Source organism: Canis lupus, chromosome 7 (genome assembly GCF_003254725.2).
Source record: "Canis lupus dingo isolate Sandy chromosome 7, ASM325472v2, whole genome shotgun sequence".
Classification (NCBI taxonomy): domain Eukaryota; kingdom Metazoa; phylum Chordata; class Mammalia; order Carnivora; family Canidae; genus Canis; species Canis lupus.
The window spans coordinates 8,386,940-8,410,924 of NC_064249.1; the positions used below are offsets into that span (position 1 = coordinate 8,386,940).

A 23,985-nucleotide genomic window follows, 5' to 3' on the forward strand; every position below is an offset into this window, starting at 1 on the left:
GGATCCCTGGGTGGCGCAGCGGTTTGGCGCCTGCCTTTGGCCCAGGGCGCGATCCTGGAGACCCGGGATCGAATCCCACGTCGGGCTCCCGGTGCATGGAGCCTGCTTCTCCCTCTGCCTGTGTCTCTGCCTCTCTCTCTCTCTCTGTAACTATCATAAATAAATAAAAATTAAAAAAAAAAACACTCTCCAAAAGAAACTATTAAGAAAACGAAAAGGTAAGCCATCGACAGGGAAAAGTACATTTTATAAAGGGCTGTATCCAGATTACATAGAGACCTCTTATGAGTCAATAACAAGAAACAAACAACCTGACTAAAAGTGTGCACATTTTTGGACAGATGCGTCACTGGAGAAGAGTTATGAATGGCAAGTAAGTGCATGAAGAAATGCTCAAATCATTAGTCATTTGGGAAATGCAAACTAAAACCACAATGAGATAGCACTACCCAGCCAGTGACAAGGCTAAGATTTAAAGGACTAGCAATATCGGGACTCCCGGGTGGCTCAGTCCATTAAGCATCCGACTCTTGATTTGGGATCAGGTCTTGATCTCAGGGTCCTGGGGTGGAGCCCTGTATTGGGCTCCCTGCTCAGTGGCGAACCTGCTTCTACAACCCCCCCCCCCACTCTCCCTCTGTCTCTCAAATGTTAATAATAAATAATAAAATAAATAATAAATAAATAAAAGACTAACAGTACCAAATATTGGTGAGAAGATAGGACAGACGGAGCTCTCATACCTTGCAAGTCTGAATGCAAAATTGTACAGCCTCCTGGATAGCAGTTTGAAAGGATAAATTGTATCCCTACAGTAGAATACAACTTGACAAAAAATTATGCAACAATAATAGCTGAATGGCAGAAGCATGTACAGGAAGTACAAAATGCCAGACACAAAGGAGTATATACTGTATGAGATTCTATAAAGGGCATAAATACGGTGAAAGAAAGCAGTTCAGTCGTTGGCCTGTAGCTGGACCTAGGGGAGACGAAGGAACTTGAGAGAACTTCAAGGGATGGAAACCTTCTCCTGTGTGCCGGCATGAAAACAGAAATTGCTTAATATTATTTTTAATCATTCATTAACATTAAATATTTTCCATAGGTAAAATTGAATAGCATTGAACACAAACATAAAATGGAAAATGAGAAACAAAAACATTGATTGAAATTGGCATTGTAATTTTGGGCGTGCTTTCAAAATTCATCTAGTGGAGTCTATCAAGACTCTTGCCTTTTTCAGTTTGGAAAACAATTAGACTTAAAGTCATAAAATTAATTTGAGAAGTCATGGTATTTGATGCATATTTGTGTTTCAAAAATTGTATTGGGGATGGAAATATTTTCAGGCCCCACAGCCATTCTCGGTGACACTAGTCTGGCAGTTTCTCTCAAGTCCTTACATCCAGTCAGACCGTTGGCAAGCCAGTAATTGATATTAGCTCTTACTCTAAGCAAAGTTGAAAACCAAATGGGCTACTAAGAACTTTACCTACTGAGAGGATTTTCCTTCCATATTATTTTTCAGGGCCTCCTCTGAAAGGATTATAATACCAGAACATTCCACCTCTGATGGTTTTGAGTTATCATTAGACATAATGTTTTAACCCTCAGTGTACCCATGAGGCAGCGCATGCAGGTTAAGCAAAATACAGCAGGCATTACTATAATACCTGGTATTGTAGGCAGGTTTTATAGGATACCAAGTATTATAGGACCAGAGCTTACTTGGTCCTCATCCAGTATCTGCTAGTTTCCCTTGATGTTGGAGTGTAGCGTGACATCCCCAACTTTATAGCTGGATGATCATGTGCTGTCTACTTCATACTGGACGATTAGGATCGTGTAGCTCCCTGGTATCTCTTGATCCTCCAGTTAGTTTCTGTTTGATATCAATAGTAGGCCAGGAGTTGTTTCTCAAGAACAAACAAACCACTTTTCATTTCATTTGAACAGGTTATGATCTTTTATCAAAAGTCAAGAAATGAGAGACGGTGAATTGGTTTTTCACTCAGAAAATAGATGTACTGAGTAGTAAGATTGTACCGGTAGAAAGTCAGAAGCTATGTGTGAAATATGTTTGATTCAGAAATTATTTCAAACATCAGGAATATAAGGTGAGAAAGAATAGTAAGAGTTTTAAGGCATGGTTCAAAAATAATCTGAACCCTGTCTTATAAATAAAATGTGCTTGGAGGTGCAAAAACAAAAAAAAAATTAAAAATCTATTCAGGTCCTCTGCCCATTTTTAATGGTTCTTTTATTATTGTTTTTGTTTTTGTTTTTTTCTTTGTGCTGAGTTCTGTAAGTTCTTTGTATATTTTGGATATTAACCCCTTATTGGATATGTCATTCACAAATATCTTCTCCCGTTCGATAAGTTGCCTTTTGGTTTTGTTGATGGTTTCCTTCACTGTACAGGTTTTAGTTTTGTGTAATCCCAGTTTAATTTTGCTTTTGTTTCCTTTGCCTGAGGAGACATAGCTAGAATAATGTTTCCATGACCGACATCAAGGAAATTGCTGCCTGTGTTTTCTTCTAGTTTTTTATGGTTTCAAGTCTTTCAAGTCTCATTTAGGGTTTGTTTGTTTTGGTGGTTTTTTTTTTGTTTGTTTGTTTTTTTACCAATTTTGAGTTTATTTTTATATGGTGCGAGGAAGTGGTCCAGTTTCGTTCTTTGCAGGTAGCTGTCCAGTTTTCCCCAACACCGTTTGTTGAAGAGACTGTCTTTTCTCCACTGTATATTCTTGCCTCCTTTGTTGTAATCAACTGTAAGTATGAGTTTATTTCTGGGCTCTCTATTCTGTGCCACTGATCTCAATGTCTATTTTTGTGCTAGTACCGTACTATTAGCTTTGTAGTATATCCTGAAATATGGGATTGTGATACCTTTAACTTTGTCCTTTTTCCTCAAGATTGCTTTGGTTAATCAGGTGTGTGTGTGTGTGTGTGTGTGTGTGTGGTTTCATACAAATTCTGGTTTTATTCTTTTCTAGTTCTGTGAAAAAAATGTTGATATTTTGATAGGAATTGCATTAAATATGTAGATTGCTATGGGTAGCATGCACCAAATACCCATATTAAGCACAATGCTTAATATAAGCAGAATATTACAGTACTTCAAAGAGGTAAATATCCAATGGGGACCATAGAGAAATATAAGTGGTTGATAAAGATGTGCTCCTCCCTACATACAAGTGAAGTGCAAATTAAAACAAAATGCCAGCTTTTACCCATGAGACTGGGAATCAGATTTAAAATCTTAGAATCAAAAATGTCAGCAAAGATACAGAAAAAAAAAAAAATCTAGAGTCCTCCAATGCAATTCTAGCATCAGAACTTCTCAGTACTTTTAAGCATCCTCACCTACTACAGGTATTTGAAGACCATTTGGTTTCTGAGTCTTTAAAGGTCAAGTGTAAAGCTTACTCCACGGTACCCTTGATCATTTGGAAAGACTTATGCTGCTCTGGGTGCTACTCAAAGCTGAAAGCTTTTTATTTACCTTATAGAGGGATCAAGGCTGTATACTCCAATACAGAATGTGCTGCTTTCAGAATATAAAAAGGCCAACCGAACTTTTTGTCTCCTCCTTAGTGGGACACGGACAAGGGGTAGTAAATTCTCTTTGACTTTGGGAGGAATATTCCATCACACTCCTGTATCCTCAGGCACTTTATTGAGGAGGCAAGCCCCTGTATTTTCACAAGATTGAGTTCTCAGTTTTGTCACACGTGTGTGTTTTATCAAGGCACTTCAACCTCTCAACACTTCTACTCTCCGGGGCCAAATAGCTTGCTGTCATTCAGAGGGGGATCAAGGGGAGGGAGTAGGGAATGTTGAGGCAGCCAAGGTCTCTGCAGAGCAGATTGTGGCATAGAACAAGAATATTTTATTCTATGTTTCCCTGAAGCTGGGAAGTAGAAGTATTGCTGTCTTTGCCAGGTGAAAACAACATGTTACTTTTGTTCCCTCTGGATTGTTACAAAGGAAAAAGCATTTGCTACGTAAAAGCTACTTATCAAATACCAAGGCTGTTTTAATTTGCTTAATAAGGAGATTCCATCTGGAGTGGCAACTACAGTTAAAGTCATCTTCTAATTAGAAGTTTATGATAATCTGCCATCATTTTTTCAAGCTTATTAATTTTCACAGTGACCAAACTAGTGAAGACAAACTTGCAAGTCTCAAATCTCTGATGGTAGGCTAATCTCTCCTTTTCTCATGGGATGACTTGTTGCTAGAGAAAGGAAGCTCAGGGGCTTTCTAGCAGTCCCTTCCTGTACCATGTAGCCATTGCACTGAAAGCAGAAGTGCGGATTTTGCCAGTTGCTAAGAGTATACATTTTAATTATAAACCTCCAGACTGGAAAAATAACAGCAAAGTGATTGCTTAGATTTATTCTTAGATATTTGGTGTTATCTGGTTACCATTATGTGTGGGATTGTTTTGAAATTTCACTTTTTAATTTTTCATTCATATGTGTACAAATTTGATTTTTTTTTACATCGATACCATATCCAGTGACCTTGCTAAGTTTATTTACTAACTCTAATAGATTATCCCTAAAGTATTTGGAGATTTCTTTATCTCATTCAACATCTGAGAGTAATAACAATTTTACTTTTTTTTTTCTCACTTATTGCAATGGCCAGAACTTCCCGTACATTGTTGAATAGAAGTGGTGATAATAGTCATCCTTGTCTCATTCCCGATATCAGAGGTAAAGCTTTCAACATTTCACCGTTAAATATGTTTGCAATAGGACTTTCAAAGATACCCTTTATGGGATAAAAGAAATTCCCTTCTAGCCCTCACTTGTGCAGAGCAAAGATTTATCATGAGTGGATAATGAGTTTTATCAGGTGCTTTTGAAAAAAATGCTTTTTAAAAATTGGTCACAGTTATCACATTAATTTTTACCTTTATTCTTTTATCCAGTACATTAGATCAGTTTTCGACCACCTTTCATTTGTACAATAGCTCTTTATTCCTAGTATAAACCCAAGTTGGTTGTGATGTTGTTCCCTGTTTATGTGATTTGGGGTTCATTTGCTAATATTTTGTGTAGAATTTTTATGTCTGTGTTCATACGAGGGATTGGCTTATTCTTTCCTTGTAAGATATTTTATCTGGTGTCAAGTTTGTGCTGGCTTCAGAAGATAATTTCACAAGCGTTCCCTCTTTTTTTATATTATCTAAAATATTTTGTATAAAATTGGTGATTTTTCTTAAGTGGTAAATTTACCAGTGAAGCCACGTGGGCCTGGACTTTTCTTTGTTAGGAAGGTTTTAAAATACAAATTCAATTTCTGTAATAGGCATAAGATTGTATAATTTTCCTGTATCCTCTTGGATCTGTTTAGGTTTTATTTCTTCAGGAATTCATATCATAAGAGTTTCAAATTTTCAAGATATGATGGTGTCTTTTTATGGAGAATTTTTGTAAACCCTCACAAAATTAACAAAAGTTAGAAAAATAGTACAAAATCCTTTTTACCCCTTGAGCTGTTTCAGAGTAAGTGGCCTGCTGACCTGATGCTTTATCACCCACAAATACTTTAGTGTATATTTTCTACAAGCAAGAATATTCTCTTACACAACCATAATATGATCATAAATATAAAGACATTAACATTGCTTTATTAATGCCATCTCATCCTCAGAATCCATTCATGGTCAACAATTGTCCACATAATGTCTGTATAGCAAAAGAATCTAGTTCAAAATCATGCATTGTCCTATCTCTTTAGTGTCCGTTCAAGCTAGACCAGTTGTTCAGTTGTTCCTTTTGGAAGATTATAGGCCAGTTATTTTCTAGAATATCTGTGTTTGTCTGATATTTCTCATGATTAGATTCAGGTTATGCATCTGTAAGTGGAAGACCAAGGAAGTGGTGCTTGTTCCTCATTGCATCCTGTCAGGTGATGTACACTTTGATTTATTGTGTTACTCATATTGTTCACTTTGATCTTTGTTAAGGAAGTATATACTCTTGATAGTCAAGTACTTTGTAACTATGTATATAATCTATTGTTAAAAATTCTTTCAGTTTATTCATATATTTACATCTAGTTGGACTCAAGTTTTCCTCTTTTCCTCAATGTGTTATAATCAGTTACTTCAACTATTGTGAAGCTCAAATTGTGGGATTTGTTCACTGCAAACCCTTCAGGCTGGCTTCTCTGCTTTTTTGACATGTCCCCATCATTTTTTTTTAAAGATTTTATTTATTCATGAGAGACACAGAGAGAGAGAGGCAGAGACACAAGCAGAGGGAGAAGCAGGCTGCGTGCGGGGAGCCCGATGTGGTACTCGGTCCCAGGACCCTGGGACCACGACCTGAGCCAAAGGCAGATGCTCAACTGCTGAGCCACCCAAGCATCCCCCCCATCATTCTTTGAATATATTCTTACTCTCAGCTTTCTTTCATAGCCCTGAAATTTGCTGTTTCTTCATGGAGTCCTGGTTCCTTTTAGCAAAGAATTCATTTAGAAGTCAAGATCTGGGCACTAGGTGTGTACACTGCTTTTGAGGTGTTGTTGTTTTTTTGGGTTTTTTTTGTTTTTTTAATGGTAAACTGTGCCTTAGTACGGGCACTAGGGCTTGCCCATAGTGTTCTTGATGTATAAAACCTGGATGTTCTGCTAGTTCCTCTTGAAAAATAATATCAGGAAATTGACAGCTAAGTGGATGTTAGACGCAAGCTCATCATCTGTCGTCTTCACATGGCCAGGGCCACTGCCAAACACAGCACCTTCTTCATCTGGAATTTGCTGGTAGACTTCACTTCATCCACTTTGGCCACCATGTTCTCATTGTGGGTCAGCGAGGAAGAGAACTTGCCAACCTTACTCAGGCCTGGGCCCAGGATTCATGGGATCTGCTTGAGCAGAGATTCTGAAGCCAAAAAGCCATCATACTTCTTGATCAGCTTCTAGCTGAGCTTCTTAAACACAGGATTTGAACTCAAAACCCTGAGATCAAGACCTGAGCTGAGATTAAGAGTTGAACGCTTAATCAGCTGAGCCACCCAAGAGCCTCTGCTGAGATGTTGTTCTTAAACCCTCTCATTGGACAGAGCTAGGATACTTAGGAATGGGTGTGTATATGTGTATGCTATTATATGCATATTTATGCCAAATTTACATTATGTTTAAAAGCTGAGTTTACACTAATATCCTCAGTTCCATCCAAGAACACAGTTCTAGATTTTTCCCATTCCAATATTTGTAACTTCTTTTTCCAACACTGAGAGACAGACCTGGCTTCCATTAAACTTAACATATTTATTATTCGATTATCCCCCCACCCCCAGTCTGCATGCATGCCCCCTCACCCTGTTTGGGCTCTGATATCTCCTGTAGCCTTTCCTACTTGTGGATGTCCTCATGACCCTCAGAATGTGGGTTCTGATACACCAGACCAGCTTACCATCAACATTGGATGTCCTCACCACCCTACCAAAGCTCTGACTTCCTGCGTGGGGTCTGGCACTATGCTCCAGGACTCTCCCTATACCCCACACAGTTGTCTTCCTCACCCTACTTGCTCTAACACCACACTCCAGGTTAACCTCCTACATGGTTACCTTTCCATCCTGTTTAGGGTCTGGTTTTCCTGTGTCAGGCCAACTGTTCTGGTGCCTTCCACTCTGACCAGGCATACCTCTTTGTTGGTTCCCCTGTCAGTCTCACTGGGCTTTGACAAACCACGCCAGTCCCCTTCTCCATGGCTCTGGTCCTACTCAGGCTTTGACCCCTTACTTCCTTCATTGAAGACACTCTGCTCACCCCCATTGGGCTTTGTTGCCTATGCCAGGCTGCCTCACCCTCTTGAGGCTCTGGCTCTCTATGCTGGGCATTTCTCACCCAGCTTGGGTTTCATATGCTGTTTAAGGGTACCCCATGGTTAGGTGGCCTCTTTACCCCATTTAAGCTGCGACACCTCAACCCCCTATATGGACATGGATGCCCTTCTCGTGTCTCTTGGGCTCCAAGATAGTATGCTGGGCTTCTCCCATAGGTAAACCACCTCCTCATCCCACCCGGGCTCTGACATAGGGCTCTGGGCCATCACAGCTTCCTGGGCAGACTGCTGCCTACTTCCACCCCGTTGATAAGCTTTAGGACTGAAATTTTCAAAAAGGAAAAGACAAAAGAAAAGCTTGCTATCTTTTACATACCTGAAGGGTCTGAAATGATGTCTTCTTTTTTATTCCTGATATTAATACCACCTCTCTTTCTCTTTCTGACTAGTCTCTTCCGCAATTTATCAATTTCATTAGTGTTCTCAATGAATTTTATTTTGGTTTACTAATGCTCTCTATTGAGTGTATGTTTCCTATTTTATTTCTGCTCTTTATTATTTAATTCTTACTCCTTTCTTTGAGTTTAAGTTGTTTGTTTTTTAAGTTTTTAACTTCCTGAAATGAGTAGGTCCTTGTTTTCAGCCTTCCTCACCTCCCCCTGCCCTCCCCAACATACACACTTAGGCCTGAAATTTGCCTTCTAAGCATGGTTTTAGCCACATTCCACAATACTTACAGATTATTTTTATTGTCATTATTTTCAGTACATTTTCTAATTTCTCTTGTGATTTCTTCTTTTGCCCATGGATTACTTAAAAGTGTATTTTAATTTCTGGTTATTTTATCTAGATTTCAGTAGTTTTTTTTAGTTATATTTTTGTTTGTGATTTCTAGTTTAATTTCATTGTGGTCAGAAAACATCTTTATACTTCCAGTTTTGTGAAATATGTCAAGCCTTAAGTCCTTGTACAGTATGTGATCAATTTTGGCAAATTTCCACAGATACTTGAAAACTGAAATCTGTAGATGTAGAATGTTCACTACTTTCTAGAGCTGAGGTTCTGAAACTTGGAAAACCACTGTTAAATATGTTAAAAACTACAGGTCATATTCCAGATATGCATGCCTCCTGGCTTTTTTTTTAATAAGGTAGGAAGATAATTTGCCATCTTTTGTGGGTGCTCTACAAAATGCAGATGGTAATATAAAATGTTTAAAATATTTCCATGTGTGAGCCCTTCGATGCATATAACATTTCCACAAAATAGGATGTGGAATTAGGTCGTAAAATTAGGGAAAAAGTAATAGTAGGGCATCATCATTTTGATGGTGTAGATTCCACATATAAGTGACATTATATAGTATTTTTCTCTTTCATCTGACTTATTTCACTTAGTATAAGTGAAATACCCCATTCTGAGGGTCATGAGGACACCCTCAGGGCTCATCTGTGTTGTCACAAATGGCAGGATTTTCTTCTTTTTTGTGGCTGAATAATAGTCCATTGTGTGTGTGTGTTTCTATATATCTTCATCCATGGATAAAGAAGACGTGGTATGTGTATACAATGGAATATTAATCAGCCATTAAAAACGACAAATACCCACCATTTGTTTTGACATGGATGGAACTGGAGGGTATAATGCTGAGTGAAATAAGTCAATCGGAGAAGGACAAACATTATATGTTCTCATTCATTTGGGGAATATAAATAATAGTGAAAGGGAATATAAGGGAAGGGAGAAGAAATGTGTGGGAAATATCAGAAAGGGAGACAGAACGTAAAGACTGCTAATTCTGGGAAATGAACTAGGGGTGGTAGAAGGGGAGGAGGGCGGGGGGTGGGAGTGAATGGGTGACGGGCACTGGGGGTTATTCTGTATGTTGGTAAATTGAACACCAATAAAAAATAAATTAAAAAAAAAAGAAAAAAAGATTTATAGTTACTTTTCCAACTTGGGTGCCTTTTTGAATTTTTTATTTATTTATTTTTTGCTTAATTGTTCTGGCTACAACTTCCAACTCTATGTTAAATAAAAGTGGTAAAAGTCAGCATCCTTGTCTTGTTCCTTATCTTAGAGGAGAAGCTTTCAGCTTTTTACTGTTGAATATACTGTTAGCTGTAGGTTTGTCATATATGGCCTTTATTATGTTGACTAACATTCTCTCTCTACTCGAGAGACCAGTTGCTCAGCTGGTCTACCAGTTACTTGAGAGTTTTCATCATGACTGGATGTTGAATTCTGTCAAATGCTTTTTCTGTATCTACTGAGATAATCATATGATTTTTATTCTTTATTTTGTTAATGCATTATATCACATCGTTGATTTGTAGATGTTATACCACCTCTGAATCCCTGGGATAGATCCCAATTGATGGTGCTGTATGATGCCTTTCATGTATTGTTGAATTTGGTTTGTTGATATTTTGTTAAGAATTTTTGCATCTATATTCACTAGGGATATTGGCCTGTTGTTTTCTTGTAATGTCCTTGTCTAGCTTTGGTATCAGGGTAACGCTGGCCTGGTAAAATGAGCTGAGATGTGTTCTCTCCTCTTCTGTTTTTTGTAAGAATTTGAGAAGAGTTATTATTAATTTTTCTACTTCAATGAAACCATCTGGCTCTGGACTTCTGTTTGTTGGGGTTATTGATTACAGGTTTAATCTCCTCATTAGTTACTGGTCTGTTCAGATTTTCTATTTCTTCATGATTTGGTAGCTAGTATGCTTCTAGAAATATATCTGTTTCTTCTAAGTTGTCCAGTTTGTTGGTATATAGTTGTTCATGGTAATCTTATATGCTCTTTTGCATCTGTAGTATCAGTTGTAATGTCTCCATCTTCATATCTAATTTTATTCATTTAAATCCTCTCTCTTTTTTCCTTGGTGAGTGGCATCTACCCTCTTCCATGTAGATACAGACATTGAAGCTGACTGCATCTCCATCTTCACCTTGATAGCTTCTAATTAATCTAAGTGAATTATGGTAATCCCATTCACCCATCAGAAGTGGTTTGAGGGGATTCCTGGGTGGCGCAGCAGTTTGGCGCCTGCCTTTGGCCCAGGGCGCGATCCTGGAGACCCGGGATCGAATCCCACATCGGGCTCCCGGTGCATGGAGCCTGCTTCTCCCTCTGCCTGTGTCTCTGCGCCTCTCTCTCTCTCTCTCTCTCTGTGACTATCATAAAAAAAAAAAAAAAAAAAAAAGAAATGGTTTGAGGAATAGGTATGTACCCAGTTCTTTCCAGTGCGATCTGTGGGATAATAAGCTGAGCAATCTGAGATCTGAGAAAAATCACCTTTTTTTTTTTAATTTGTTTATTCATGAGAGACACACAAAGAGAAAGAGAGGCAGAGACACAGGCAGAGGGAGAAGCAGGCTCCACATAGGGAGCCCAATGTGGGACTCAATCCCGGAACTCCAGGATCACGCCCTGGGCCAAAGGTGGAGCTAAACCACTGAGCCCCCCAGGGATCCCCTTTCTTTTAAAAAAAAAAATAAATAAATAAATAAAAAGGTTGAGGCACCTGGGTGGCTCAGTAGTTGAGTGTCTGCTTTGGCTCAGGTCGTGATCCCAGGGTCTGGGGATTGAGTCCCGCATCAGGCTCCCTGCAGGGAACCTGCTTCTCCCTCTGCCTATGTCTCTGCCTCTCTCTCTGTGTCTCTCATGAATGGATAAATGAAATCTTTAAAAAAAATTATAAATTTTAAATAATAAAGGTAAAGGAAAAGATGGTAGGCTGACTCCTAAAACCACTACATTGGGAAATTTTTAATTGACTTAATGTTACAGCAAATATTAGGTATTATCATTTAATTTATAATTCAATGGCTGGTTAAATATACATTTTTATGAGGGGAAGATATTGGTTAAATAATTTTAAAAGTATCAGTAGAGAATATATTTGGAAACAACAGAAAATCCAACTATCAGTGTTTTGTTGTTACGTTTTTTAACATAGAGGGTTTTGTCTCAGGCTTCTAGAAGTTTAAAGATAGCTACTTAGTAATGTTTCAGTTACCCAGATACTTTGTATCTTTCTACTTCTTCTTCCTTAGCTCTTATTGTCATGCTTGTTACTCGGTAGTTACAAGATGGTAGCAGCAGCTCCAGGCAGGAGGAAGGAGAAAGAACAAAAAGGGCATGCCAGCTCTGCCTGCTTTTATCAGGAAAACCAAAGGTTTCCTGGAAGCCCCTCTCTGAAATCTGGGATATTGTGTTTTATTTGCTACTCCTGGAAGCCCCTCTCTGAAGTATGGGATATTGTGTTTTCTTTGTTACTAAGTGCAGTATATCAGTTCAATCTATCTTCCTTCTCAAATTTAGCTTCCAGTATGTTAATTCAGTAACTTTTTTATCTCTTACGTCTTATAAACCAAAGTTATATGTTAGACTGACTAGGTAAGACATTTAGTTTTCTTTTTCTAAAATTAGGGCTTCTGAACAGATATGTAAATTTGTGCTAAGTTCATGCAAATTAATATTTTTCATTTGAACCAGGCATTGTGATAATTTTTAAATGAGCTTTGTATTTCTTATGTAAAGTTTTACTGTCTTAGGAAGAACAGAAGACCTATTGAGCATTTGAACTGAACTCCATTATAAGAATTATAATACAAAATACCTTTTTTTTTCAGGGCCCCTTTTAAAAACGGAGATTCACAGTCCATTAAAAGAAAAAATGAGCAGTGTTTAAATTTCATACCTGATACTGCATTCAGGATTTATCTGCAGAGACTTAGCTACTCTTAAATTGTATAGTCAACTCTATTTTTTTTTTTTTACATCTCCCACCTCCCCCACCTCTCTCCTGTTCACAGACGTATTTATTCTGAGTTGCTGAGACAGATCATTGAGGTAAAAATTAAAAGGATCATTTAAGACAGAAAGAAAACGTGGTTTCAGATTCATTGCTGGTGGTAGCGATGCCTGCTGTAGACAAGGTGGAGCCGTGCTTTAGAAGGAGTGGGGATGCAGGGTGCGGTGGGGCAGGCAGTGGCCACCCGATGGTGGAGACAAGGCCAAATGCTGTATCTGGTTTCTGCTCATCGATGGGGATTAGGCCTGGATTCACAGTGCACTTCATTGTAGGATTCCGGCTTGAGGGTGAATGTGAAAGAACGTTTCTGACACTGCTGAGCTGGTTGCAAGTTTAAGTTCATCTCAGTAGTTGAAGAAAACAAATGACACTTTTATGTTTGTTGTACCTCGAGTGGCGAGAGAGGCCACACATCATAGGGGAGTGTGTAAAATATATGCATGCTTTCAAATTGTTGTGAAAGAAAGACCTAAGTAAATAAGCTGTTTCCCTAAAACTTACCACTCTCCCATTTTTTATGGTATATACCAGCATTTCTCCGAGTATGTGACTTTTATGTTTCCTAATCCTACTGTGCAGGAGAGGAGTGGGAAACCAGACTATTTTATTTCTGCACCTCTCAGGGAAGAAAGAAACTCATGAGTGGGTCTAATAGTTACCTTGCCACAAATTTTTTTAATCCATTTTTTTAAGTTATATACAGTAATTGTGGACTGTACTGCATGTTGAGGCTAACTGGAAACAGTGACCAGATTCTTAATCATTGTCAGGAAACTGCATTCAGAGAATGAGAAGAACACCCCCACTGGATGAATTGCAGCCACCACCATATCAGGATGACAGTGGTTCTCCCCATCTCTCATGTACGCCCTCAGAAATTGGGGACAGTAAATGTGAATTTTCCCACTGCAGCAACAGTCCAAGATGCTCATATAACAAGTGCCCAAGTGAAGGAAGCACAGGTCATGAAGTAGAAAGTTTTCCTAATAAAGGATACGAAGAAGATGTTCCAAGTGACAGCACTGCCGTCCTGAGCCCTGAAGTAAGTAACACAGCACACAGAGCTTTTTACATGGATGTTACTGGAGGATGATAATCCTGTGCAGCTCCTCTTGGTAAGAAGGTTTGACCACTGTCCTGTCCCTTGTGGCTTACGGTACCAGTATTATCCTTGATCTCATCTTTATCCTGCAGACTTATCAGGACTGTCCCCACCATTCTTCACCCACCCCCCTCTTTTCCCCAAAGGGAAGAAAAGGAGAGTAATTCATGAGATACTGAACCATTATCTCCCCCACACACCCCACACACCCCAGTTTCAACCTCAAAATAGGTCTGTTTTTATTTTCACGTTTTATACAAAACATTCTGGAATTACTTACCTGCTTTTTTCATCTTGAGGTCCCTATTTTTGTGCTTTTTATTTTTTTAATTCTTTTATTTTGGATATTTTTACTTTGGGGGGTCACTCACTCATGTTTTGTGGGTTTTTCCAAAAATAATGTTTTTGCATTTTCATATCATGGAATATGGAAGGGGTAAGTGATGCTCAGCTTTACTAATGAACCTTGAACGCATCATGCTTTTAGAGTTGGTTGGTTGTGTTTTATTTCCTGTTTTGAAACCAAAGTGTGAAAATGACAACAAAAATAGGTGTGTTGAACTTTTGAAGTCTTTCCATGTTCTTAAAACGATTTGTTTTAATCTTCCTTTTATGATGATAACCATAAAGGTAACTTAAAGGTTTCCGTTAGGTGGTATGTACTTTTAAGAACTATTTCTTTTAGATTGCAGGTTTTTACAACTTTTTTCCCAGACAACATTTCATAATATGTAGTGTGTCAGTGTTCTTACTGGATGAATTTTCATCTGTTGTCAAAATTAAATAATGGAAGTAGAGCTATGAACAGAATTCCCTTAGTTTTTAGGTTTTTTTCTTACCTGATTTCTAAACCCACATTTTATCTGTTACTACTTTTCTACTATTTCTACCATTCTAATATTGTATCTAACTTAGGAGAAAATTCCACACTGGAATTTTCAGTTTAATACATCAATATTTCATGATTTTCTGCAAAGAATATTTCTCTGTGCCCTGTGCCTGAACATATATGAGACCGTAATTCTAGAGGTTTACACACTGGATAGATAGCCAGCAAGCTAGGAGTGAAGCCTGGATTGCAGAATTAACAACAGTGATGGCTGGCAACGATTATGCCAGCAGCTTTGCTATAAGCCTTCCAGTCAGCACATTTCATTTTAGTAACATCATCTTCAGGAGGTTATTTCCATTTTACAAAGGAAAACATTAAGACTCAGAGAGCGAAGCAGTTTGCCCACGTATATGCACCTCTCAGATGGTGGAGCTGTCATCCAAACCCAGGTGTGCCTGACTGCAAAAACAGTGCTCTAACCAACTGTATTCTGTTGCCCCTCCTGACCTAAATCATTGCGTGGGAAATTACGTCAATGTGTTGGTACTCTCCCAGTACACCACCAGGGAAGCTATTTCAGAGGACTCGTGGACCGAATTCATATGCTCAGATTACGTGTGTGTGTGTGTACGTGTGCGTATGTGTTAACCTATTTCAGATATAAAGCAAGAAGTAAGAGGAGCAGGATGAGATAGGTTACCACACTTAGGATAGGCTGCCAGTAGGTACAGGTGGCAGGAACACACTGTGTGAGCCTTGATTTAGGTAATGCCCAGATGCCCTGTCCCTCTTTCTGCCCCATCATTGTTTCCTTTATACGGTGTGGTAACTAGGACAAGAGTTGAGATTTTTGTAGATAATCTGTACACCCAGTGCAGGGCTTGTACTCATGACACCCAGATCAAGAGTCGCACGCTCTCCTGCTGAGCCAGCCAGGTGCCCACGAGTTGAGATTTGAACAGGGGTGCCATGGGCCAAAAACCTGGCTTTCTGGGAGAGATGCAGGGACAAGTACTTCTGGTCATTGGTGATACTTGCCAGTTAGACTTTTTAATTTGCATCTCCATATAAGGAACACATGGGTGACAGAGCTATTAGCACAGAGGTGACAGGATCATGGGGTGGGCCTAACAACCCTTTCTCTAGGTAGAACTCATTTTTTCTGTGATATTTTTGACTTACTGATCTATCTTTGGCATATATTCGAGTTATTAATGTAGTTACTGTCTGTATTTACTCTATCTTCTGAATTTTGCCTGTCTCTCAAATTACTGCCTTATTCATTATTTATAGTTAATATAGCCTTTGAGCTTTGCCCATATTTCAGAGGCTGCCAGCTTGCTCTCTGCTAACACTTATGAGTCTCTTCTATCCTGCTTGTTTTTGTGTCTCTACAGAAGAATGGAATATATTCAAATACTGCAAATGCACATTATATCAGCATCTAGATGCTTTTATAGCCCGTTAGTATTGAGTCCAATCTTGTGTTTTTTCAAGTTTATTTTGCTTCCTACTGTTCCTTTAATAGATGTTATTTATCAAATAGAAAATTCTTACTTTCCTCTTGTTTTATCCAGGATATTAGCTGTGTTAGAACCCGTCCACATACATGACTGAACTGGGGTAGGAGTGAGGGTTCCAGAAAGTTCCCTGGCACGGAGGTCACAAACTCTATTAATGACCTATTGCTAGCTCATACTGATTCAAAACTGTAATTCAGACCCCTTGAAAGGAAGAATTATTTTCTAGTTGCCTGTCACAGAACCCAAATAGCAGTTTTTATCTGTAAAGGACCCCCCTTTTAACCCTCTCTGGGACCTTATGAAATTTTTACTTCCTTGAAAACCGTAGTTATTATGATACTATTTTAGAAAGTATTTCATTGAAAAATCAAGCCATGTAATTAATCATCTTTGATTACCAATTACAAAGTGGCATACATTGAAACATTGTGCTCTAGGCTGTCAACTTTTTTGACAGAGTAAGAATATGTTTACCCTGATTTCATCATATTACATTTAAAAAACCCTGAATTCTTCAATAAGAAATATTGTTCTTCGTTTGTTATCTTTCTTTTTTTCCTACATGGTACCAACCAGGTCAACATAGAACATAGTTAGACATGTAAGATTTATCATGTAAAGACTTGACTATTTCTGGTTCTCTACTACATCCCCACCCCCAACCCCACTTAAAACATGGCCTGACCTGTAGTGCCATAGTTAGGTACATGTTAAGCTGCTTTAACAAGAGACCAATACAGTGGCTAAAAACCATCAAAGATAGTCCAGGGTGAGTAGGTGGCTTTGCTTCACCACATTATTCAGGGGCCCGGGGTTTTGATGTCATTGTTGTTGGTTGTGATCACTTTCCTGTCCCCTAAAGTACTGTCCTAATCCACGTGGTCCAGGCAAAGCCACGCATCCTACCTGCATGCCTGCTTGTGGGAAGACTGAGAAAGAGGGTGAAAGACAAGTGATTTCTTCCGTAAACATGGTCTAGATGTTTCACACATAACTTCTGTTTGCTTCCCATTGACCGGGGCCAAGTCTCATGAGTGTAGCAGCCATTAGGCAAGTTTTGAAGCATAGGCTCTTGCCAGGCAGTGTTTTTGCACCTAAAACTCAAGTAGTTCTTAGGCAAAAAGGGAAGACTGGAACCTGCTAGTTGTAACCACTGCCATAGGCACTAAGGACATATCAAAAACAGGAAATTATAAAACTGGTCCACATTTCAAAATAAAAGACATTTAAGATTTCTAAAAATACTAGAAGGGGCAAAGTGGTAGAGTTGCAAGGTCAGAGACCTGGGTTTGGCACTGTCGGTAATAGCCAATTCCTACTACATTCCAGAGGGCTGGACTGGCAGGAATGCAAGACAACTCCAGGTGGAGTGGGTGTGATTTCTTTCAATATTATAATTAAAATATATACCTTCAGTCTTTCTTAAACTTTGGAAATGTGTAGTCAGCAATTTTCGACAGTAATTAACATTAGAAAATACATAGCTTTTAAAATTCAGGTTAAAAATTAAAGTGTACATTGTGTGTGTTATGGAAGTAAGTGTTTGGCTGCAAATATTTTTGAGGCCTTTGGATTTATCCTTTCATATTTCATATTTCCACTGATTTCCAAGCCTAGATGTGTTATTATTGTGTTGCAGATGGGGGCGTTTTAGAATAAACTTTGAAAATGGGGCCAACATTTTCAATGGCATTGCACTCATATTTATGTCCTCTTTCTTGCCAGCCTAAATACTGAGCTGTCAGTTGTGTTGTATATCATGTTCGAAGTGAGATGTAGTAGTTTCCTACAAAAAGAAGAGAGATACACATTGAAGTGTATATTTTCAATTCGCATCATAAAGACGTATATCCAACTTTCTCAAATTGTGATGGGCAATGCTAAATTCTTTGTCTTTGTTACAATAAGTTTTTGAATTTAACCTACCACTTTTACTACTCTGGCCCTGTAGAGTAACTTTTGATCGTAGTTAACTATTAATTACTATTACTTTCATTGTGACAGCAAATCAAGACAGTTGTCACATCTTCCTAAAGAAATATCAGGTATTTATATACATGCTAGATTAAATAATAGAGTTAAACACTGAAAACATTTAAATTTGCTTTTCTTAGGATATGTCAGCTCAAGGATCATCTTCACAGCTTCCTAAACCTTTTGATCCTGAGCCAGAAGCTAAATATGGCACACTGGATGTGACTTTTGACTATGACTCACAAGAACAGAAGCTTCTGGTAACAGTGACAGCTGTCACAGATATCCCGACATATAACAGGACAGGTGGCAACTCATGGCAAGTACACCTTGTTCTTCTACCTATAAAGAAACAGAGAGCAAAAACCAGCATCCAGAGAGGACCATGCCCTGTCTTCACAGAGACATTCAAATTTAATCATGTTGAATCTGAGATGATTGGAAATTATGCAGTTCGGTTTAGACTGTATGGTGTACATCGCATGAAAAAAGAAAAGATTGTGGGGGAAAAGATTTTTTATTTAACAAAATTGAATCTTCAAGGGAAAATGTCATTACCTGTGATATTGGAACCTTCTTACAATCATTCTGTGAGTATCTGATCAAATAGCCTGAATACGGTTTGTGTCGTGGTATATCACATACATAATTTTTAGAAATCCTTGATCAAGCCAACCAGTGTTTCCATTTTTTATGTAATAATCATATCCTTTGAAAATTTCTAAGCCCTGGATAGGTAGGTATAATTTCTTCTCATTCTCTAGAAGTTGCCCCTGAAAATTATATGTGATTAATTTTATGTATTTTATTTTATCCTTCACAGAGTCAAGTCCAGTGTTTTACACATTTTCTCCTTTGTTAAATATTTATTAGATGATTGGTTAGGACATCAAATGAACTTGTTATAGAATTTATTGTTTTCTTTCCAGGTTAAAACTTAGTGATACAGCAAGATCTAGCCTCATATCTTACTTAGTATACTGCTGAAATTATTTGCTTTTATAGGATATATATTGCTGCCCAGGTCATGACTGATTATCTTCCCAGAACTCCTGTGAAATTATTTTTAAAGATTCAAAAGAAAATCTGGTCTTGCTATACTCTGTACCCTTTTTCAACAAAGATTTTGCAGTATATCTGAGAGAATACTTAAGTTTGGTCTATGAGCTGTTCTCCCTTTTCTCTTTTTTTCTCCAGGTTCTGATCATATACAAGTCTCTCTCTCCCTCTCTTCACATTTTTAACTAAATTCCCATAAGACATTGCAAATCACAGGAGTGCTGAACTGCTTCTTTAAAGTGGGGAGATACATTATACCACATAGTTATTTAGATTATGAGGAAATCTGTAATATGCTGTAAATGTAAATTATGAATTATATTTATTCCTCTCTGTTATATTGAATTAAAATCATTTTTATAATATAAATACAGAGATTTTAGATTGGATGTGTATTTTAAAATAAAAATATAATATTTTAGGGTTGTTTCTAAGCTTTTGTAATTATAAGCGTAATATCAATATCAGAGGCTCACTGAATTTATACCAGACAGCATTTGATCTTATAGGACCATCATTTACATTTATTTTCCAGTATACCATTTTAGCTAGATGATTTCAACAGTTTTAAAACCAAAAGGTGATAACAAATATAGTATATCCCGTGGGTTTGTAGGATAATATTTAGCCTTTATTGATAACTTGTTATAACTGTAAGTTGTAGGATTACCATTTTGGGGAAATGTCCTTTTTAAAAATACAGCATCAGTTTATCAGAGGAGAGAGAAAAGAAACTCCAGGCAATATTTCAGAGGGAAAAAGATAATTTTTTATAAAATTGAATAGTCTGCAATTCTTGATAGAATTTTAAGCTTTTTCATGATTTGGTCTAAGTGATGACTAGTTAACCTATAGAAAAATACATTCTTTTAGAGAAATACCTGATTTAAATTACAAGAGAATGTATCATCATGAGGTATGTATTTTGTGTTTATTTACTTCAAATTATCTGTTCCCGATTCTGTATTGATTATATTTGTTACACAAAGAAAAGGAAGCCATAGAAAATAATATGATTTTATCTCTGGTCAAGCTTAAATTATTTCTGTACACACCTACATTACGTGTATTAGCTTATTACAGTCATCAATTCTCTATTTCTGACAACCAGTACAATACATTTCTGAGGCGTGTTCACAAAAAGAAAAAAGTGCTAGACAAACAGCTTCTAAGACATAGCATTTAAATCTGAATAAAACTATCCATCTTCTGCTCTTAAAGAATTTTTTTCTCTGCACTGCCACACTTTTCAAACATAATTCCTATTTTTCATTGTTCTCTCTTGCCTTCTTTCCTGTCCATCTTCTCAAAATCTCATTGCTTGTTTTTGGCTTCTGTGCCAGAAACAGTTCGGCACAACACAGTTGAGGTCAAGACTCAGAATTCTATCAGTTGTCATAACAATAAAATACTTCTAGAATGTGTATGTTCTGTGTATGCTACAGCATTAATGTTCCCTTTGCTTCAGTTTAGTACTAACCATATGGAGAAATCATGTGATTATGGATTACATGGGTGATTTTAGCTTCAATTCTGTAAGATGGAATATATAGGTAAGAAGTTCTTTCATAATGAAACATTCTTGTAGTTTTGAATAATTATTTGTTGTTGTTGTTGCAAGAATATGAGCTGTTAGGCAAAGGACGGTTTTAAGCCAGTGAAAAAATGTATATACTATGATTAAAACATATTTGAAGCTTAGTTACAGTTTACCTTCATGGCTAATAATAGAAAAATAGAGTTCTACAATGTAACATTGAGCTTTATAGCTATTTTTGGGGGAACTGATCAGATCAATACATTGAGGAAAAAAATGACCACTATCACCTAATGACTTTTTGAGGAATAAATCCCGAGTTTACCTTAGGGTAGGCTTTAAGTTGAACCTTAAGATAAAGATACAGTTTGATCACTGAATGATAGAAAGTATACACAGGGTTGAAAAAACATGAGTTGTGTTTACTAACTAGTTGTGGTTATAACCTTGGATAAATTATCTAATTACTTTAGACATCAGGTTCCTCTTTAGTAAAACTAGGGAATTTAACCAAATGTCCCATCCATCTCTGATATTCCAATTCTATTAATATATATTGGAAAAGATGTTGGTTAAGAACAAAAGTGGGTGGATTTTAGGTGGGTTTTTTATGCCAAATGTCTGACATTTTGTTCGGATATGTTTTCTTACTCTTCCCTATCTTTTCAACCATCTTCTAATGTTGAAAGCGTCCCAACAAATAGTCCCACCCCCCAAGGGTAAGCCTTGAAGTTCACTTTCCCAGTCTGACTGGTAGCTAGGACAGGAGCCATGCTCCCTGGGCTCTGTCACTCTTAATCATTTCCAGGAAACCTCATTGCACACCGGACAGAGAATCAGGTGCTGCATTCACCTCATGTCTGCATGAGGCTCATGGTGGAGGAATCTGATCTTCAGAGTCAGTAGTAATTCTTAAATAGCTTTGCTAGTGCAGGAATAGTATTGGTGCTAGACAGTGACCATTGCAGGAGAGAAAAGACCGTGACACATAAGTGTCCAGGGCGAGGAGCAGCAGAATTTCCTCACCAGGACAGTTCTGCAGGATGGTTTTAGGCTTTGTTCTTGAGAAGCTTACCCATAAGCCTGTTCTTTAGTCTTCCCTATTCCTTTCGTAAATTACTCTCTCACTTAGAGTTAGCTACCAGTGTTTTTTTGAATGGAACCCTGGCTGATAATTGTAGAAATAGCCATATGGTTTATTATTTACTTGTTTTAGTGATCTCTTAAGCCATAGCCAACAGCTACAGTGTTATAGTTACCCTTCCTACCATGGTGTATCCCTCTTAAAATTGGAATTTTTCTCACGTACTCAACTGTGTTCATATGGCACTCTTTCCAAGTGTGGAATGTGTATTTTTGGCCTTGTATTACTGTGTGTTAACAGTTGCCTAGAATAGCCTCTCCTCCTTCCTCATTCTAGTTGTATTTCTCATTCAACTTACTAGATTCTTAATATAATTTTTAATATTGAGATCTTATTCTCAATAATGAGACCTTATTCTGTCTCTCACAAACATACACAACCCTTCCTAAGCAGACAGTATTTAGTTAGCATAATGTACACAGCATGATAACTATTAATGGGGGCTTAAGTCCCAGAGCTGCAAAGCACTGTGTTCAGCTCACATCTTGAATGAGCTCAGAAGTAGACTTTTGGCCAAAGCCTCCAGGTACTAGCCCAGCCCGGCAGAAACTTCAATTTCAGTCATGAGAGACCCTAAGCAGAGAACCCAGCTGAATTCATTTGGACTTCTGACCTACAGGAAACGTGATGAAACTGAAGTTGTAATGCTACAGGTGCTTTATATGTGCCCAGACACCTGTCTTCCATTAAGTCTGGTTCCACATTATATTTCTGTGTGAATGCATAGCATCTGTAGTAAGTAGACATGGGAGTGGATGGGCTTGTCTAAGGGGTGAGGAGATCCTCAGGAACTCCCAGGACTTAAAGACTGGAGAAGGAAGGGGCTAAGTTAGGAAGAGAGAGAAAACAAAATATCACAGAAGCCAAGAAGCAATTATGAAGGAAGGAATAATCAAATGCTTTGTCAAATGCTGCTAATGGAACCAATAATCTAAGTATTAAAATTATTCATTGAATTCAGAATATGCAGGTAATGGATAGTCTTAAAGGGACCAATTTGGGTAGGGTCATGAGGGCAAAATCCAAACGAGACTGGCAATCATGTGGACAACTTTTACACCAAGTTTGTCTCTGAAAATAAGAAGGAAGAGGGGATGGTTTTTGGAAAGTGGGGCTTTTGGAAAGATGTTTTTGAGGTTAGGAGAGATGGGCATGCTTATCATTACTGATGCCACTAATGTCATCAGTGGTGGAGGGTATGAGGGGAGTGGCTAATTGAAGATGGGCATTCATGGATTGGTCTGGGATGAACAGAGAGGCAAAAATGTTAAGAGTATTTTGAAGACACATATTTAAATTGTGGACCATGAAATCTCAGTTGAAGAAAGAAGTGAAGCTAGTAAGGGACTGAAATGCAGGGGAAGGAATGAAAACCCCAAGGATATCAAGGGACAGATAGAGTGAGGAAGAAGTATGGAATGATGGGAATGTGGTGTGAGAGGAGATTGCTTTCAGTTCTGATAATGGATGGCAAGAGTCCAGAGTGAGCATCTGAGATGGAATAGGCGGCATAATCACCGGAGATGGCTAAGTTGGTTAAGCGAAGCCAGGTTCTCTCAATGTCCATGTGGTGGCTGGGTTCTCCACATGGACATTGAAGTCACAGAAGATACTGGCAGAATTGAAGTGTCAAAGAAGATCGAATTAAAGATTATTGTTCTTAAGGAATGAAGAGGAAAAGTCCAGGACAGACTATGGATAAGGACAGGATGACATCAGTCTTAAAGAAGAATAGTTATTCTTCCCTATAAATTCAGAGGAGGACTATTTGAGAAAGCAACAGAGAACTTTGCTTTTTGACCCTGAGTCACGTCAGGTATGAGGGAATAACTAAGATGAAGAGTCTACAGAGGTTGATGTATCCTCAAGGAAGAATTGGGTTTATCAGGAGTACGAGAAGGCATAGTGAAAGGATTCAGAAAAGGAGGAGCTTGATGGAAGTGTGTGGTAGTGAAGAAGTGCAGAGAATAACAGAATGAATGTTAAAGTGAAAGACCTGGCTGGTATCATCAGGGACTTGCCTTCGTTTTGGTTGTTCTAAAATGTCAATCCCAATTATAATTTGAATCTATTTAAATCTCAGATGATATTTAAAGTGTAATTTAAGTCTCATCTTTATAGAAATGTGTTAGATCATTTCTTTTTTTATAATTTCTAATATAAATTTAAATTAGTTGA

The 23,985-nt window shown here is 37.9% G+C and overlaps 1 protein-coding gene and 1 long non-coding RNA gene across 7 annotated transcripts in view; one reads left to right on the forward strand and one right to left on the reverse strand.

The window, feature by feature from the left end:
- SYT14 (synaptotagmin 14) overlaps positions 1-23,985 on the forward strand; it is a 210,706-nt gene that overhangs the window by 124,303 nt on the left and 62,418 nt on the right. For 5 of the 6 annotated variants that reach the window (XM_049112073.1, XM_025429834.3, XM_049112074.1 and 2 more), the window contains 2 exons: positions 13,407-13,678; positions 18,208-18,657. In XM_049112073.1, the coding sequence (XP_048968030.1) occupies positions 13,407-13,678; positions 18,208-18,657 (722 nt within the window). Of the gene's footprint in view, positions 1-13,406; positions 13,679-18,207; positions 20,680-23,985 lie in introns of all 6 variants that reach the window. The other variant, XR_007411798.1, reaches the window with a different exon arrangement.
- On the reverse strand, positions 16,738-18,839 carry LOC112648356 (uncharacterized). The gene is made up of 3 exons (XR_003128945.3): positions 18,626-18,839; positions 18,311-18,409; positions 16,738-17,879 (listed from the first exon to the last, which is right to left on the reverse strand). It is a non-coding gene; the product is annotated as an uncharacterized LOC112648356 (long non-coding RNA).